This window comes from Pogoniulus pusillus, chromosome 9, assembly GCF_015220805.1.
Source record: "Pogoniulus pusillus isolate bPogPus1 chromosome 9, bPogPus1.pri, whole genome shotgun sequence".
Taxonomy (NCBI): Eukaryota; Metazoa; Chordata; class Aves; order Piciformes; family Lybiidae; genus Pogoniulus; species Pogoniulus pusillus.
Genome location: NC_087272.1, coordinates 33,836,562 through 33,855,497, shown reverse-complemented (window position 1 = coordinate 33,855,497; position 18,936 = coordinate 33,836,562). Strand labels below are relative to the sequence as shown.

Sequence of the window (18,936 nt, the reverse complement as noted above, 5' to 3'; positions counted from 1 at the left end):
GGAAGAACAGATAAGCTGTACAAAAACACAGCACCAACCATTTACGTGATATAAGCAGCTGCAGTGCTTTATTTGTCAAATCCTTGTCAAATACAGACCGCTGGTCTTCCTTGTTCATATATACACATGTATATGGTCATCTGTTTCCTGTTGGTTAATCATTCTTAAACACTTTCTTTGTTTTGTATTAGCAAGGCAGTAGTTTTAGAGAACTTGATAAAATGCTTTATGTTATATATTTTCATGTATTAAAAAGTTAGTGTAGGGGAAAATTAGCTGCCCAAGTGGAAGTACATGAAGATGTGAAATAAAACTGGGGGTTAGCTCTTCAAATAGTTGGATGAAATCAAGTGTGAAACAAAGCTTCCTGGTGAAGATGGCCACAGTTTAACTAATTCCTGTGCAGGTGATTACAGCATCATTTGAGGCTCACTGCTTTTATATTTAGGTGGGACTGAGTAGATGCCACCTGTCATTAAGCACCCTGATTTGAAAACAGAGATGTTTGAAAATATCAGAGCTCCATGAAATGTAGGAATATTCTCTATAGACTTTTCTTGAGCTGTGGAGATTGTTGGATGATTTAGTTTCAAGTCTGTAGAACAAAAGAACCTAAAGATGAAAAGTTCCTTCTTTCCTGTGGGAAAACTGTGGAGACTAAGGTGAGATGCATGTTGCAAACTAATCCTGATCTCAGGAAATGGCACCATAGATTTTCTTGTGTATATTAATCTAACAGATGAAAAAAACAGACTTTAATAATTTGCATTGCACTTCCCTTTTGGTAAATCTAAACTAGTCTGAGTCTAGCCTAAATTAGATGGATGTTATTCTCTGGTAAAAAACTGGGTCATCTTTTAGCTAAACAGATGTAAATAACCAAGCCCAGAAATCCTGTTAATTGCTACAGATTCCCTCTAGTATAAATACTGATTAAAAATATTCTAATTGATAAGCTTCAAATTGTTTACTGCAGGTAGGTAGAAAACCTGATTCAACTTCCATTGAAGTTGAAGACAGACACCCACTAGCTCCAGATAAAATTTGATCTGGCCTAGAGGGGTTAGGAGTAGGGCTGCCAGGGAATACAGCTGCTTTCATCTGAAAATTGAAAATCCTACTATCTTTCACAGCATGCTGCTGCCCTGCTAAATCTGTTTGCTCAGTTGCAAGTTATTAGAAACATATGTCATCCCTGGAGAAAAAAAAAAGAATGAAAATGTTCTAGAGAATTTCAGTATAATTTTGTGCTTGTATATGATGGGAAGTAAGGAATAGTGTATTTTTACATCTTTAAGGATTTAGAAAGGTATTTTATAATCTAAACGATTGTACTCTTGATAAATGAGTCTCTACCTTCACCTTAGCAAGGCCTTTGACACTGTCTCCCATGATATTCTAGTGAGCAAGCTCAGGAAGCGTGGGATGGAAGAGCAGACAGTGAGGTGGATTAGGAACTGGTTACAAGATAGAGTTCAAAGAGTGGCAATCAACGGTGCTAGGTCCAGCTGGAGAGCTGTAACCAGTGGCATCCCCCCAGGGATCAGTGCTGGGTCCAGTCCTGTTCAACATCGCCATCAATGATACTGATGAGGGGACAGACAGACAGAGTCTGCTCAGCAAGTTCACTGATGACACCACACTGGGAGGCTTGGCTGATACAGCTGAAGGCTGTGCAGCCATCCAGCAAGATGTGGACAGACTGGAAAGCTGGGCACAGAGAAACCAAATGAGTTTCAACAAGGACAAGTGCAGAGTCCTGCACCTGGGAAGGAATAATAAACTGCAGCAGTACAGGTTGGGAGTTGATCTGCTGGAGAGCAGCCCTGAGGAGAGGGACCTGGGAGTGCTGGTGGATAAAAAGTTAACCATGGAACAGCAATGTGCCCTTGTGGTGTATTGAGAAGAGTGTGTCCAGCAGATCAAGGGAGGTTCTCCTTCCCCTCTATTCTGTCCTGGTGAGACCTCATCTTGAATACTGCATTCAGTTGTGGGCTCCCCAGTTGAAGAGGGACAGGAATCTGCCAGAGAGGGTCCAGTGGAGGGCTATGAGGATGATTAGAGGACTGAAGGGCATGGCTTATGTGGAGAGACTGAGGGCTTTTTAGTCTGGAGAAGAGAAGACTGAGAAGGGATTTAATAAATATTTATAAACATCTGAGGACTGGTCAGGAGGTGGGGGGGACAAGCTGTGCTCACTTGCTCCTTGTGATAGGACAAGAAGCAAGGGTGTCAGTTGCAGCACAAGAGGTTCCATCTCAACACAAGGGGGAACTTTTTTACTGTAAGGGTCCCAGAGCACTGGAACAGACTCCCTGGAGAGGTTGTGGAGTCTCCTCTGGAGACTTTCAAGGCATGTCTGGATGCATTCCTCTGTGATCTGTGCTAGATTGTGTGGTCCTGTTCTGGCAGGGGGATTGGACTCAGTGATCTCCTGGTGTCCCTTCCAACCGTTAACATCCTGTGATCCTAAAGAAAGATGATGTCTGTAAAGAAAATGAAAAGAAATTATGCTATCTCAAAAAACATCATAGCTCTTGGTTTAGGGCTTCATGTACTGACTTTATATAGTGAAAAAACTTTCACTGTCATTTGTTCAGAAATCACAGTATCACAGTATCACAGTATCACCAAGGTTGGAAGAGACCTCACAGATCATCAAGTCCAACCCTTTACCACAGTGCCCAAGGCTAGACCATGGCACCAAGTGCCACATCCAACCTTGCCTTGAACTGCCCCAGGGACGACGACTCCACCACCTCCCCAGGCAGCCCATTCCAGTGCCCAATGACTCTCTCAGTGAAGAACTTTCTCCTCACCTCGAGCCGAAATTTCCCCTGGCGCAGCCTGAGGCTGTGTCCTCTTGTTCTGGAGCTGGCCACCTGAGAGAAGAGAGCAACCTCCTCCTGGCCACAACCACCCTTCAGGTAGTTGTAGACAGCAATAAGGTCACCCCTGAGCCTCCTCTTCTCCAGGCTAAACAATCCCAGCTCCCTAAGCCTCTCCTCGTAGGGCTTGTGCTCGAGGCCTCTCACCAGCCTCGTCGCCCTTCTCTGGACACGCTCAAGCATCTCAGTGTCCTTCCTAAACTGGGGGGCCCAGAACTGAACGCAGTACTCGAGGTGTGGTCTGACCAGTGCAGAGTACAGGGGCAGAATGACCTCCCTGCTCCTGCTGACCACACCACTCCTGATGCAGGCCAGGATGCCACTGGCTCTCTTGGCCACCTGGGCACACTGCTGGCTCATGTTCAGGCGGTATCAATCAGTACCCCCAGATCCCTCTCTGTCTGGCTGCTCTCCAGCCACTCCGACCCCAGCCTGTATCTCTGCATGGGGTTGTTGTGGCCAAAGTGCAGCACCCTGCACTTTGAGCTATTGAACCCCATCCCATTGGCCTCTGCCCATCTGTACAGGCGGTCAAGGTCCCGCTGCAGAGCCCTTCTGCCCTCCAGCTCAGTCACATCTGCCCCCAGCTTAGTGTCATCTGCAAACTTGCTGATGACTGACTCGATGCCCTCATCCAGATCATCTATGAAGATGTTAAAGAGGATGGGGCCCAGCACTGATCCCTGAGGGACACCACTAGTGACTGGCCGCCAGCTGGATGTGGCACCATTCACCACCACTCTCTGGGTCCGGCCCTCCAGCCAGTTCCTAACCCAGCACAGAGTGTTACCATCCAAGCCGCGGGCTGACAGCTTAGCCAGCAGTTTGCTGTGGGGGACAGTGTCAAAGGCCTTGCTGAAGTCCAGATAGACCACATTTAGAAATGTGCATTTTTGCAAAGGACTGAAGGAAAGAAATTTTTGTTTCTTTTTGCAAAGAGATAAAATGTCTCCAAATTTCTGAATAATTTACCCTCTAGAAAAATCACTTCTGGATAATGGATTATTGCAGGCCACCTGAGCTGTGGTAACTGTCTGGATGCTGACTGTTAGCTTGAAGCAGCCCTGAAGTGTCTCAGCTTAACCTCTTCCTCTTAAGGACCAAGCGAAATCACATTAGCTCACTGTTCCCCAGGGCTAAGAGCATGTCTGGGGACTGTTGCCACAGCTCAGTTGCTCTGCAGCGGCTTTGTTATACCATGGTAATTTGCTCATGAGTTTGAGTCCTGAGCCTCACTGGGTGAGCTTTAAAGTTGGATCAGCTTTGAGCTCTCAGGTTGCTTTGGTACATTTGAACATATTAAACATAATCTGATTCATAAGTCTTGGAACAAGAGTAGAGATGTTTTATGGGTAGGTTACATAGTTTGTTATAGGAGCATATTCTTTTTCCATAGCTAGTCTTTTAAAGTCAATTAGTACTTTAGTGTTGTGAAGCTCAGAAGCTACATGCAGAACACCACTTGGGCAGAATAATCAACAGTAAAGCCATTTTCCCAGTTCTCTCATGAGGAGGCTGGTGCAAGATGCTCACCTCTGCCCATCTGCAGGGATTATCCTTGATTATTGTTTTCCTGCAAAAGTCAACTCCCTAGAGGGCCAGCTCCTCTTTTGTGCTTAGCCAGCTGTTCAGAATCAGGCCTGTCAAACCACTGCAGCACAAGCCTGTAGCCCTGGTTGGCACAACACTGCATGGGTGTCCTCTCAGTGCTGGTGCAGAAGTTTTCTCAGTGAGGGTTTTAGATTCAATGTGTTGCTTCCAGCAATAGTTACTTCCAGTTGCAGAGGTGCTGATTTTAGGATACCGACAATTGTTGCTGGGGAATGAGTAGAGGAATGTCAACACAAGCAGTGGAGCAGTCTGTAATGACAGAGATGCTAACCAAAAGCAGGAGAGTGAGCAAATTTGTCGAGAAGCTAACTCTTTTGCTACTCAAGCAGAAAATTTATTAAAGCCAGGTAGAGGCATTGCCTTACTGAAGAATAAGGAGAGGGCTCCAGAAAAGGTTACTGAGGGGGATCGAATCCAACCCATAACAACTCTGTAAACTGGTTAAAATACAACGTGTTAGTAATTTTACAGAAGATAGCCCACCCTTTTCCATTAGCACATCAAAATTACTAGCTAACTATTAGTCATTCAGTGCTATAAGAATAATTTTGTTGTCCTAGACCACTGTCATAGTTTCCTACAGCAGAAATAAATGTTAAAGAGCAGTTGAAGCACTTAGCAGAAAAAAAAAGGTACTATTGTTGGATAATGCTCCGTGTCACCAGTGTCTTCTCTTAATTAGCTTTCATTTCCAAGAGATAATGTCAGCATTTTAATAAAAGGATGACCAAATGCTGACAGCTGGAGTTTGGCAATAACATTCTGTATCTAATATCAGTAAATGAATTCTGAAATAGTTGGACTGCTTTTTTGGTCCGTGACTGGATGTGCATAATTTGCTCCTTTTTGAAGTGTTTTGCCCAGAAGAAAAGCCACCTGCATGGAAGTAAGTAAATATCTTTTTTTGTGCTCCTCCACACTTGATGGCTCTCCTTTAGCTCCCTTGGGGAATTAAGTTTTGATCACTGACATCAGCCTTATACAATGGAATAATTTTCTCTCATAGCCCCCACTTACTGGGGACTGACATGAAAAGGAAGGTGAGAAATTAAGCTGGAACAATGCAGGGGGTTCTTGTACTCTGAGAGTTGTACTTGACACTGACAAGCCTTGATTAAACTCAACGCAGCATTTGTGTCATCTTCTGTGTTTCCCTGATCAACCATTCTGTGTTGAACCTATACCACTCAGTTTACCTCTAACCTTGGTTAGCCTTGCCCAGTAGTAGTCTTCTGCCAGGTTCCTGATAGGTCTTGCCACCCTTTGAAGTGGTGTGATCTTTTTTACATACTTCAGTGAGAGAAGAGTTCTGATGCTTGGCTGTGAAAGGGCTTAGACTATAATTATAAGTCTTTTAAATTCCATGCTCTGGCTCCTGCTTTGCTGCTCTGAATTCTAGCACTGTCGACAGAGTCATCAGAAGAATTTTCTGACCTACTCAGCAAGTCCAAATGTCCACATCGGGGTGAAAATGCCTGTGACCCAGCAATCTCACAGTATGGACTTGTGCTTTGGGGATCAGGGATGAACCAATGCTTCAGTAGTCTTGGGAGACCATGAGACAAAAAACGTTAGGAAGATCCATAGTGCTTACTTCTCCATTCTGAGCCTGCCCCTCCTCAAAACCCCCTTTGCTGATGGTGGCATGTCACTGTAGTATCCTTCAGTGCCTGGCTCAGCATTTCTGATTTTCTTTGGGTTTGCATTTATTTCTAAGGTGTTGTTTTGTATTAAATTAACATTTGTAAGAATCACCATCTGGATTACACTAGAAAATTAATAATTTACTTACCAAATGGTTTGCAAAATGGTGGCAAAGCTATGCACAAACTAAGGGCCATATGACCACTTCTCTTGTGAAGCTTCTGCTGTTCTTGATGTCTGTGTTGAAACCAAGAACAGCACCAATTGCCTATATCTATGTGCGTGGTTAAGCACTGACTTTTCCATGAGGAGAGGAACTGGCTTTGCTTACTCTGCAGTGAAAAGTTCATCTTGGATCTTGCTAATTATCCTGAGATGTTACAGAGCAAAAATACACTTGCCAAATCATTAGGCTACAGCTGGAAGTCTAGGAAGACGTGCTGATGCTTTCAAGTACAAAATCAGCTGTCTTCCCCTCCCAGCATCTGCAATTATAAGGGAAGAGAGTGGAGAGGATTGCTTTATGCTCTGAAATTGTTGCTATGTCTAGGAACGCTCTTTGGGTATTGTGTCAACCGTCAGAATCATTGCAGCACTTTCCCATAGAAAAGCTCAATGGATGATCTGAACTGGGACAATTAGTTGGAGACAGCTGTAATTGGAGCCACACTTCACTGTGGCAGTGCTTCTCCTGGCAGGGCCCACATTTCTATCCTGCTGTTCTGTTTTGCTGCCCAGTCAGCCAGTTGATTTTCCTTTGTTCTAAAAACTCAGATTTACTGCCTAGAAGGAGGCCTGGTAGAAAAAGGTCATAAATAGTCCTCTAGAGATCTGTGACCTTGAGAAGCTATTAGATCCTGGCTCAGTGAAGCCACCAAGAATGTTGGTACTTGTTTTAGTAAAAATGAGATGGAGCTATAACTGTGGAGGAGATGCTGGGATGGAGTTTCTCTTGAATAAAAGAGGTTAAAATTTACCATTATAAAGCAAGCCAAGTATCATGTTGCAGCATTTTAGACTTAAGTTCTATGAGGGAATATTTACTTGAACTATCTAAATTACAGTAATGGAGGAGAAAGATCCCTGCAATGTTGTGATTACTATCAGTTTGTATACAAGATTCTTCTTTTTTATGGAACCTATTTTTAGCCTTGTTTCAACAGAGGAAATTGCTTTGTGAGGCAAGTTTCCTTAGAAATCTTCAAGCTTATTTTTGCCAGCTCTATAATGCCAATGATTTAAAACTCTCGCATAAAAAAACCAGGCAACTTCTACAGGGTTATTTTACACCAGGCCCATGGCTTTCTGGAGGAGAAAAATTATATGCATGGGTCTGGAGGTCCTCACCTGTTGCCTAGGGATCATGTATTCATTAACTTCAGGCAGAATAAGACATAGCTATTTAAAAATTCTGCTTATTTTTGTCTTTATTTTCTCCTTACTTCTGTAGTTCCTTTTCTGATGTTTCTTGCCTGTTTAAATCACAAACACTTTCATTTTCTTGCAGTGTCCTGTAGTCCTATGCTGTGTTTAATTATTCCCTTCCCTTGCTCTTTTTAATGTCTCTGTTATCAGTTCTACTTTATATTGCTCTGGTGATAGGAAATGTGCTGAAAAAAACCTAGAAATTTCACAAAGATCCTTTGCAAGTAGAATCAACCAATTCTAGCTACACATATCTTTGACTTGTCTTGTTCAGAGAGAACCCGCAAATCCATGCGTATTATTTTTCTCCTCTGTGCTCTAATGCAGTCTGAAGAGCAGCTTGATGCAGAAATCAATAGATAAAATTCCTTGGGTGCCTTACCCACAAACGTTGTGCTAAAATAATAGGAAGTTAAATAATAGGCCAGTGAGTTAGAGGTAATTAGTTCACCAAAAGATTAACAAAACATGCGGGATTCTGTGAGAGTGGACATGCATGAAGTCCAAATGTTGCAGGAGATGGGGATCAACAGGAAATGCATTATATAACAAATACAGAAAATTCTGAGCTTGGCTGGAATTTACTGGATGTGAATACTTAGTCTCCTTTGAGTTTTGGTCACCAGTAAAGCAGTATTGTCCTACTTTGTTATCCTTCTGTAGCTCTTACTGACGTTGCATTAAACTTTATATGACTAGGTAGGGTTCAATGGGTCCCCTATAAGAGGCAGGATCAGGAACTGATTTTGACTAACCACTTCTACCAGAGGCATTTTGAAGAACCCAGAAATGACTCACCTGAGGTGCCACTTGTCCTTGGTGTGGTGATGGTACTGAGGGGAACGGAGTGACCAAGGAGGTGGGGAAAGAGCCCTACTTCTGCTGGGGGAAGTATAGGCTGGATATTAGGAGGAATTTTGTCCCAGAGAGAGTGATTTGCCATTGGAATGGGCTGCCCAGGGAGGTGGTGGAGTCACCGTCCCTGGAGGTGTTCAAGAAAAGCCTGGGTGAGGCACTTAGTGCCATGGTCAGGTTGATTGTCTAGGTCTGGGTGCTAGGTTGGACTGGATGATCTTGGAGGTCTCTTCCAACCTAGTTGATATTATGATTCTATAAAGAGAGTAACTGGGAGTTTAATGAGGACCTGATCACAGCAGTCTCTCCTTGCTTTAACTGAAGCAGATTTCCATCCCTTGGGTTAAAATGGATGCCTCAGTGCCCAGTAGTTTCTCTGGGGCAAGGACTTCGTGTGCAGAATTATAAGGGTGTAGTTCTACACAAGGCAGATGGACAGCACATTTTAGATAGTAGAGAAGAATATTTAGAGGCCCTTTGAAGATGGGAGAGGTTATATATTAGAATCAGACTTGGGGCTTACTGTGAATAAAATAATTAGAGAAATTATCAGATGTTAAAAAACAGCACATGGGTATTGTGTGCAGGTAAACAGGCAGAGAACAGACAAATCCTTTTTATGGAAGCCTGCATCCTTTAGGAGATCATGGAGGAGTATAGGAGAAAGGGTTTCTGCCACTGACAGATAAAAATGAACGTTTTATATTTTTATATTGTTCATACCTTGTATATGACTTTTACCATTTTAACCCTTTACCATTTTCAGAATGCCTGCAGAGGCATAACATGGCATTTGCTTGCTTTCTGCCTTTTTTGTTTTTCCTAATTTTCAACATACTTTCATTTCTTCTGCCACACAGAATCACAGAATCGTTTTGGTTGGAAAGGGCCTTTAAGGTCATTCTCTAACTCTGCCAAGTCTGGTGCTAAACCGTGTCCCTCAGCACCATCTTTCTGCTCTTTTAAACACCTCCAGGGGTGGTGATTCAACCACCTCCCGGGGGAGCCTGTTCCAGTGTTTGAACTGTCTCAGGCTGAAATTAACCCCAGCTTCTTAGGGATATTTGACAATGGTGCTTTGAACTATTGCAGTTGGGTGAAAAGTAATAAGAAGAAGCCAAATAGGGTTTTATTTCTGCTTAAAATAATGTGGAAAGATTCTGTTACATGTCTCAGTACTGTGAGATATTTTGCTGCCAAGGATTTACCTTCAATCTTCAAGAAAATAGCAACACTGTGAAAATATTTCTTAACAGAGGAAAAACAGCCATTGTATGGATCATGTGTGTGTGATTGTCTATGTTTTAAAAGTGCCTGGATCCAAGAAAAAGTAAAAGTAACAGACTTAGTGTTTTGGTGCTGAAGATGCCAGGTTTAGTTCATGATAAATCTGTGGGGACTCTGATTTATGTATCATAAAGAATGAATGTTTATTTGAGTACTGCAGTTACAAACATTTTTACACACTACTTTACACAGAGGAATACAGATCACCAGGATGTGCACTATGACAGTCCTGCTACTCAGCATTGTGCTGGAGTCACATTGGAGGTCATTCATCACATGAAAAATTGACAAAAGTTCTTGCTTGCCTTCATGCTAGAAAGGAATTCAGTTTTGCAATGATTAGGGTGGAGAGAGGCAGAGTGTGTCTGCCAGAGCTCAGCAGCTGCGTGCTCTTTACTCAGGAGAGATGTTGCTGAATTGGGAAACACCATATAGTCATTGCAATAAATTAAAATAGAGAAGAGTCTCCAGGTACAAAAACCCATTCAAATTGTACACATAAAGATTGCTTTTTTGCTCGTAGGGTATATAAAATATAATACACAGCTCTAGGGCTGGGATTGGGGAAGATAATAAAAGAAGAAACAATTGACAGTAATTAGCCAAGAATACTGCTTTTTAATTCACAGAAGACTAGAAATCTGTGGGGTTTTTTCAATATGGCTTCATCACCTACAATGTCAAACAAACACTCAAGTCAAAAGGTAATGATGGGCTTTTATTTTTGTGTTAAATAGAGACTACCCTCGACTTTGCTCCCAAATTACAGTAATTCCTGCTCTGTCCACAGGATTTTAATTTCAGTAGTACTGCTTATAATTGTCACTGTGGGCCTCTTTACACTGCAAAGGTCATATTGACTCTTTCATGCTACATCATATTTGTTCATGTTTAATCATTTTCTTCTTATGCTCTCTATCAGTTATCTCAATTTAGAGACCATAATATATACCTTCTCATTTGTTATCAGTTAGAGCTTTGGCTTATTTACCAAATGCATCTTCCAGCTGTTTGTGAATTAAATTCTGTGCTGGTAGTATCGTGACCAAAATACAGTAATTCAAAGCAAGATAATCAGAGCAGTTGCAGGTATTTGTCATCATCACTTTACCAGCTGTCATTTTTTAACCAGTTACTCTATAAACTCAGGAAAAAAAAGGGGGTGGGGGGGGGAATGATGACAGGAAAGCATGCAGAAAAATACATAAAATAAACCCAGAAGCTCTCACAGTCTTTTTTCTCCTTTTTTTTTTTTTCCTTCAGGTTATGAGGAGAAGAGCAGAGCACACCCTCCCATTTTCTGTGATAGGCTGTATGTAGAAGAAGTGTATTTACAAAAGGTGGAGAGCTGGTGTGACTCTGAAAAGAGGTCAGAACTCTAAGTTAGGCACTGATCTGAGATCAGAAAATTGCAGGACCAGGAGGCAGGCAGGAAGCATGCTGCAGTTCAGGAACAGGATTTGGATAGGAGCGGGCTGCCTAAGAGTGTGCAGTGGAGCCAAGGAATCTTGCTTCCTGGTACACAGGTACACTAGCCTCATTACCAGTGACTCTGGGTCACAAAACATTAGTAGACTTAAGGAGCTGATTACATGGATTAGTTGATATTTAGTATGTTATGTGTTCAAGTTATGTTACAAATAATACAGTTATTAAGCCAATAATGTTTTAACAAGGAATACAGACATGACAGTGTTGTTTTACAAGTGCAAATCATCATGTAGTAGAAACTAGTTCTCTGTAATTTGTCAGCCAGATGTAAAATCTTCAGTTCCCAGAAAAAAAAAAATTGCATAAAGGGGATTGGTTACCTGATGGTTACCTTTTAAAGTAATAACTAACCCAAGTGCAGCATCTTTATCATCAGCCCAGTGCTGTTCCCAAAATGAATGGTCTGTCTTTGGGCCTTTGCTGATGAAAGAGCTTGTGGTAGGCTTGGAGGGGAGGAAGGATAAAGGATAATTCCTGTCAGCAGGTGAGGAAGGAATCTTTTGTTGAAAGCTTGGTTGGCATCTTCCTTGGTAAGGTGTTCTGCTTTATTTTAGCTCATTAAGGTAGTTTGCCATGTACAATTCAGATGCCTTGGGGTAAATTTCTTCTAGATCATGTCCACTTAAGTTTATTATGTATATAACAGATTATTTTTCCCCATTTGTTGTCTATTTTTTTTTTTTGAGTTGTGTGTTCTACAAAGAATGTAAGCTTGGTTTCTTTGATGATGACTCTTATCTGATGTTTTGCTTTCTTGTAACCATATATAAGCACTCTTCTGTTAATTACTGTGACATCACTACATGTCACTGACTCTGAAACTCTTTTAAGTTACAATTAAATATTGCTTAGCAACTTTCAACTTTGCTGGTTCAAATACCTTCTTTTGGATATCAGCATGATGTCCAGGGAAAGCATTCTGTGCTGTTTAGCAACTGGTGCTGTTACCTGTTCCTTGTGCTGAGAAAGGTTATTAGGATAGTTAGAAAGGATATCACCCAGGGAGCTTGTGTAGTTAAACATTTATTCTGTTGCTCTTTTGCAGTTATAGTGGTTCTGAGATAATTTCACTGAAGTCAGTGTAGTAGCTTTATCATTAACTCTCAAAAAGAATACTTGGATCATCTGCCATCATCTGTATGTTGTAGAATGGATGAGAAGTGGGAAATCCACCCATTCTTTGGCAGTTCAGTGCACTGCAATGGTAAAAATGCATGCCTGGCTTCTCTTCTGAATTTGATTACAGCTTCCAGTCGTTGGCTCTTGATCACTTATTCCTTGAAGAACTTCTCAATCCTCAGGTTACTTTTCTGTGCAAAGCCACTTGTGCACTACGTTAAGTCATCTCTCAGTCTTTTTCACATTGGCAGATTGCTCTTTCTTACCATCATAGTAAAAATCTTTTTCTCCATCCCTTATTTTTTTTTTGTTCCTTTTGCTCTTTTTTTCAGTTTTCAGTATTATTTTTTAAAAGTAGAGACACAAACAGACTAACAGCACTGATGTTCAGACTCCATAATGAAGACACAGATAATCACTTACCTTCTTTTACCATCTCTCCACCATGGCAGAGGGTAAGAGAAGAGTGGTGGACATTGGCAGAGGAAGGACTTCTGAAATGCATCTTCTTTTTTCCTCCCTTCTGTAAGAGGGTAGAACTACCATGGTGATACATTCTGCTGAATGAAGATTTCTTAGAGCCATGTAGGTTATTCTTCTGTCTCCTAGTGAGGTCAAAACATTAAAATGCTTATGTGTGATCAAGGCTGTAAGTTTGTATAGGTGCTGACTGCAGAGCACATCTGTTGATTTCAGCACACCCTTCAAATGTCTAGCACCTTCACAAACTACTTTTTTTTTTTTTTTAGGAAATTGAGAGGTTGCATCTGCTCTGCTGCTGCATTTATTGTGCTATCTCACATCAGGGAGGGGAGATTCAGACTATATGAAAGGAAGAATTTTTTTACACAAGGGCGGGTGAGGCACTGGCCCAGACTGCCCAGAGAGATGGTAGATGCCACATCCCTGGAAATATTCCAGGTCAGGCTGGACAGGGCTCTTAGCAACCTGCTGTAGTTGAAGATAGCCCTTCTTACTGTAGTGGAAGTTGGACTAGATGACCTTTAAAGGTCCTTTCTAACCCAAATCATTCTGTGATTTTATGATGAGGGCTCCAGTGCATGCAACACAAGCACAATCCAGCTTTATTTATGCAAGATAACAAAAACACTTGATAATTAGCATAATACAGAACTGATCTAATACATTGTGGAAGTCCTCACCCAAGAGAAATCAATCCCTGGTATGACCACAAGGTTGGAAATGCCTTGCAGTGTGCTACTCATTTTGATCATCAATTAAGTCACTGAGGAAGCTATTGGTAAATAGTAAAGATGCACTTACATATGCTTGACATGTGGGGTGTAAGTGGCTTTAGCAGGTGAGTAACCTAGAACTGATTCCTTCCCATGTCCATTATAGCTTCCTTGAACTTTCTGTCTTGCTGAGTGAACGACCTACTTCTTTGATCTAAAATTAGTGTTTGTATCTCCATTTTTAAACTGTTTTCAAGTACATCCACTTTTTGCCCCTCCTGCTGCTTGCTTTCACTACACAATAAGGATCATTGTTTCTCTCTTTAGCAAAGAATTACTAGGGTTTAAATCATTTTCCTATATGTTGATCTAGAAGGGAGAATGCCAACAGTTTGTAAAGGTTTAGGAGTAGAAGTTCCCCTAACTTTTCAAATTCAATGCACTTGGGAGTCTCACTCTGCAGATGAGAGACTGAAATCTAATCCTCATGGGTTTTGTTTGTTAGCCTGTATTTCATTGTGGTACGTGAGGAACCCTGGGGGAGACACACAAATCCTTGGCAAAAAAAAATATTATTTGGCTCTCTAAGGAAGCCTGTGTGAGGCTTTGCTTTCAGCAACATCAAAATGTAACTGCACATATCAGGCCTCTTCATTCATACTGCCAAAGAAATAATAGGATTACCCTGCTTTGTTTTGGTTTTTCATCCTGGCATTGAATGAACTGAAACTTGATGTGAAAAATAAGGTCAGCTGAAAAAAAAAAAAGAGTCCATTGTCACTTTATTCTTATTCTTCTTAGGTGTTCACAGACAAGTTCAAGTTTATCAAGATAACCATGGCAGAAGGTGGATTTGATCCTTGTGAATGCATTTGCTCGCATGAACATGCAATGAGAAGACTGATTAATCTGGTAAGGATAACATGAGGATATTTGGAAGGGTGGTTATTCAGACATTACTTCAGCTCTTGCAGTTTTGCACTTACTGATGCTTTCGATTCTGCTTATTCAGTTGCATGTTCAGTTAGAATCTGTGCATCTGACATTCTGATGAGCTTTTGAAGAGCTTTCTGTTTATTTCCCAGGGCTGCAGTTTGAAAGCATTGACAGGGTTTCTATTGAAGTCTTTCCTTGTAACCTTTCCTTACTCTGTGTAAAACCTGCAAACCCTTTTGAGTTCAAGGTGATACCACACATAGGAAGTTCAACCATTCATGTGCCAAGAGAACAACATGTACATTTTAAAAACCAACCTTTATGAAATTCTGAAGTTGAGAATCCAGTGATTTTTGGGTGTGGGTTCTGTTTCTTGCTGTCTCGTTGATATGGTTGAGCAATTTCAAGCAAGGTATTTTACGCTGCTGTAACTGTGACCTCTAAAACAGCAGCGATTATTTGCTTCTGCATGGAACTTGGTTCACTGTGCTTTGAATAAAGAGGTGTAAAGTGCTATTTTTTTTTCAATGTATGTTCTTTAAAGGAACATGTACAACTGTGAACTCTTAGCAATTAGGTTAACTTGATTGCAACTCTAATTTGGTTAAGCTATTTTTTTTAGATCACTTTGGACACCAGCTTCTTTTGGTGTACTTCCCTTTGTTGATTTTCATACATTTGTTTTTATTCCATTTTCTTCCTTAGGGCCTAAGTTAATATCTTTTTAAGTTACTGAGTACATCAGCTGCTGAAGGCAGTATGTGTGAAGAGCATCCTCCCTAGAATTGGGCCCTTTTTCAAGAGACTTCTTACCAGTATTTTAAGAAGGTTATCAGGGAAATATGGCATCCACTAGGCTGTGGTAAGAGTAGGGCTAATATATAAGTCTCCAGAGAATGCATGTCTGGGAATAACGAATCAATTTGTGTGCTTGTCCTTAGAATAAACCCACTTCCACATTGCCACAAAACATACTTGTTTTATGCTACTTTGCAAGAAGTACATTTAACTTGCCCTTGCTAATGTTAACGATTGTATGGCCCTGCTTCACCCTGAACAGAAAACCTTGATTGGCCTTGATTGTTACACTGTCTCATCTGGAGAGCCGGAGGCAGAACCTGAAGCCAAGCAGATGCTGTGTGCTCTCAGGGAGCTTGCCTTTTTCCAGAGTTTTTGCTGTTTTCCAGAATTGCTCAGCTGAGAGTACGCAGAGTTCACCACATGTGTCCATAATGCAGCACTGCAGAGCCTGCACCATCCCATTCTTGTGTTGCACCCCTGGGCCTGTGCACACAAAATTCCTCCTGTGGCCACTCTGGAAGTCAAAATAACCCAGACCACCCTGTCTTTGAGGGAGAGCTACATCAGTATCTGCAGCAAAAGGCAATCACCTGCAAGGACAAGAGGAAATAACAGGCACTTATCTCACAGACCACAAGACCCTTGGGCTAAGCATCAAGGCTGGAGTTGCCAAACCCCAGATTCTGTAGTGGGCAGCTGCACCAATGTCCAGAATAACACCAGATAAATAGAGCATGTCGTGCATAGCCAGTTCCATGTGCTTTGTGGGCCTGACACCATTTGCCTTTGGTAGTTCTCAAGTGTGGTGCAGCCAGTGCTCTCTTCATGCTCACAAGCCACCGGAGATTGACTCACTTATTGCTTAACGAACTGCAGGGTTGTTTGGCAGATGGAGGTGCAAGAAGTGGAAGGGACTTGTGCCCATTTGCTGGTGTTACTAGAGTTGTTCAGGGTGGAAGGGACTCCAGGAGGTCATCTGGGTCAACCTACTGTTCAAAGCAGGGTCAACAATTAATTCAGACCATGTTTTCCAGAGCTTTATTCTAGGTGAGTGTTGAAAACCTTTAAGGATAGCAGTTCTACAGCCTCTTGCTGCAGTGTTTGTCTGTCCTTGTGGCGAAGAATGTTTTCCATCTGCTGTTTCAGTTGAATGTATCATACCCTCTGCCATGTACTTCTGCAAAGAGCCTGTTTTTGTCCTCTCAATAACCTCCTTGTATGTACTGGGGAGTTGCAAAACCATCTCTTCTCTGATTTGAAGAAGACAAAATCCCTCAGCCAGTCCTTGCAGAGGAAGTGCTCCAGCCCCTGGTGACCCCTGCTGAATTTACTGCAGCCTGTAAATGTGTAAGGAAGCTGGAGTCTGGATGCAGTATTCCAGATGTGTGTTTAAAGTGCTGAGTGCAGGGGGTTAACTGCATCCTTCTGTTACTCACACATTTGTTAAATGTCAATGCTATTGATACAAGGCCCTAGAAAAGTGAAGATTCTGTGGACAGCAGTTTTCTCTTCTGTGGAGCCGATATGTCAGGACCCAACCATCCAAGTGCATACTTTCCACTTAGAGGCACCATTTCAGAGAATCAGAGAACGGGCTGGGTTAGAAGGGACCTCTAAAGGTCATCTAGTCCAGCTCCCTCTGCAGTCAGCAGGGCCATCCTCAACTAGATCCGGTTGCCCAAAGCCCTGTCCAGCCTCAGCCTGAATATCTCCAGGGATGGGGCCCCAACCATCTCCTTGGGCAACCTGCTCAGTGCTCCATCATTCTCATGGTATAGAACTTGTTCCTAACATCCAATCTAAATCTTCTCTAGTTTGAAACCATTGCCCCTCATCCTATCACTGCAGGTCTTTGTGAACAGTCTCAATTCTTCTTATAGGCCCCCTTCAGGTAATGGAACACTGCTAGTAAGTCTCCCCAGAGCCTCCTCTTCTCCATTTTTTGTGGCCCTCCTCTGGACCTGCTCCATCAGGTCCATGTCCTTCCTATATTGAGAGCTCCAGAGCTGGACACAAGATGCTTTCCCTGCTAGCCCCATATGGATGCTCATACACATGCACTTCCCTCTTTTCCTCAATGTAACATTTGTGCCATATCCCAGTTTTGTTGATTCTAGACCTTGAGTCTTCTGGACACATACTAAAACAGTGGCAAAGGAGCCACCAAGACCAAGCTTCAGAAAGTTCTTTTTAAGTTGTAGTTTGAGGATTCCAGTATGAACAGTGTAGGTGACTTAAATCCAGAGTCAGAAGTGATACAGAGGTCTGTGAGATGTTGTTCCTGGGCTGTTCCATGGTGCAGATGGATCACACTAGTTCTTGCCTTGTGAATGGAAGCAGAGCACTTCATAGATGCTCTTGGGCAGTTACCAAGGCTAGTCTTACCAGTGTGCCTGCTTCAGGAATGGAGTTGATTGCTCAGTGTCCAGCTTCCAAAAAGATCATACCAATTAGCACTTGGAACTGAGGCGTAAGGGAAAATGCCAGATTTCGTCTATCCTAAAAAGCAAAACAGATGCTCCTAAATATTTATAAGAACAAATCACAAGCTGGGATAATTTAGCAGAATCTAGAAAGGAAAAGTCTCAAATGTCTCAGTCAGCAGCCAGACTATCCTCAGGTAACCTGTTTTGCAGGAGACTTCCTCAGCCTTTCTTATTACATCTGTAAGTTTTATGATTTTCATTAGAAAAAACCAAAAGCAACAGCAACCACCAAACAAAACATAAAAAGCTCTTAGAGTTTGCTTTCTAAGCTGCTGTTCTGTCACTTGATCTTACACAACATAAACAATTAGGAGTTTTACTATTTGTTCTAAAAGGAACCCTTGGACACCAGTTCTCAAAGATGCTGAACCCCACAGGTGTCAGTGGAGACTAGAAACTCACTACCTCAAAACCTTTACTCCAAAACCTTTGTGTAATTATCTCCAGACCAAACACTGTAATTCCAGAAGTTCAGAGTGAAGATCCAATTCAACAGAATAACAGTGTAATTATAAGAGATGCCCAAGGCTGGAAATGTACTTTTAGCATTCTTTAATCCAATAATGACATCGTGCAAAAAGCTGATGGTTGACATAGACTTTAATAACTTGCATTTGGGTTAAAGGAAATTAATTTTTCCATACTTACTTGTTTATACCTGAGTGGACAGGAAATAAGAATTAAGGTATGAATAAGAATTAAGGCTTCTGCCACTGAAGGTGTGATGTATTGAGTTATCATTGCATCCAGTTCTGGAGGCCCTGTTACAAGAGGGATGTGGACATGCTGGAGCATGTTCATAGAAGGGCCACAAGGGTAATCTAGAGCAGCTCTCCTATGAGGAGAGACTGAAAGGGTTGGGGCTGTTCAGTCTGGAGAAGAGGAGGCTCCAAGGTGACCTTCTTGTGGCCCTCCAGTATCTGAAGGGGGCCTGCAAACAAGCTGGGGAGGGACTTTTTAGGATATCAGGTAATGACTGGATTAGGGGGAATGGAGCAAAGCTGGAGGTGGGTACGTTCAGACTGGATATGAAGAGGAAGCTCTTCATCGTGAGAGTGGTGAGATCCTGGAATGGGTTGCCCAGGGAGGTGGTTGAGGCCCATCCCTGGAGGTGTTTAAGGCCAGGCTGAATGAGGCTGTGGCCAGCCCAAACTAGGGTAGGGTGTCCCTGCCCATGACAGGTGGATTGGAACTAGA

At 42.2% G+C, this 18,936-nt stretch overlaps 1 protein-coding gene across 4 annotated transcripts in view; it reads left to right on the top strand.

Moving 5' to 3' along the window:
* Positions 1–18,936, top strand: part of SMIM14 (small integral membrane protein 14) — a 68,870-nt gene that overhangs the window by 18,405 nt on the left and 31,529 nt on the right. For all 4 annotated transcript variants that reach the window (XM_064149160.1, XM_064149161.1, XM_064149159.1 and 1 more), the window contains one exon: positions 14,318–14,428. In XM_064149160.1, the coding sequence (XP_064005230.1) occupies positions 14,354–14,428 (75 nt within the window). In that variant the 5' untranslated portion in view covers positions 14,318–14,353. The remainder of the gene's footprint in view (positions 1–14,317; positions 14,429–18,936) is intronic.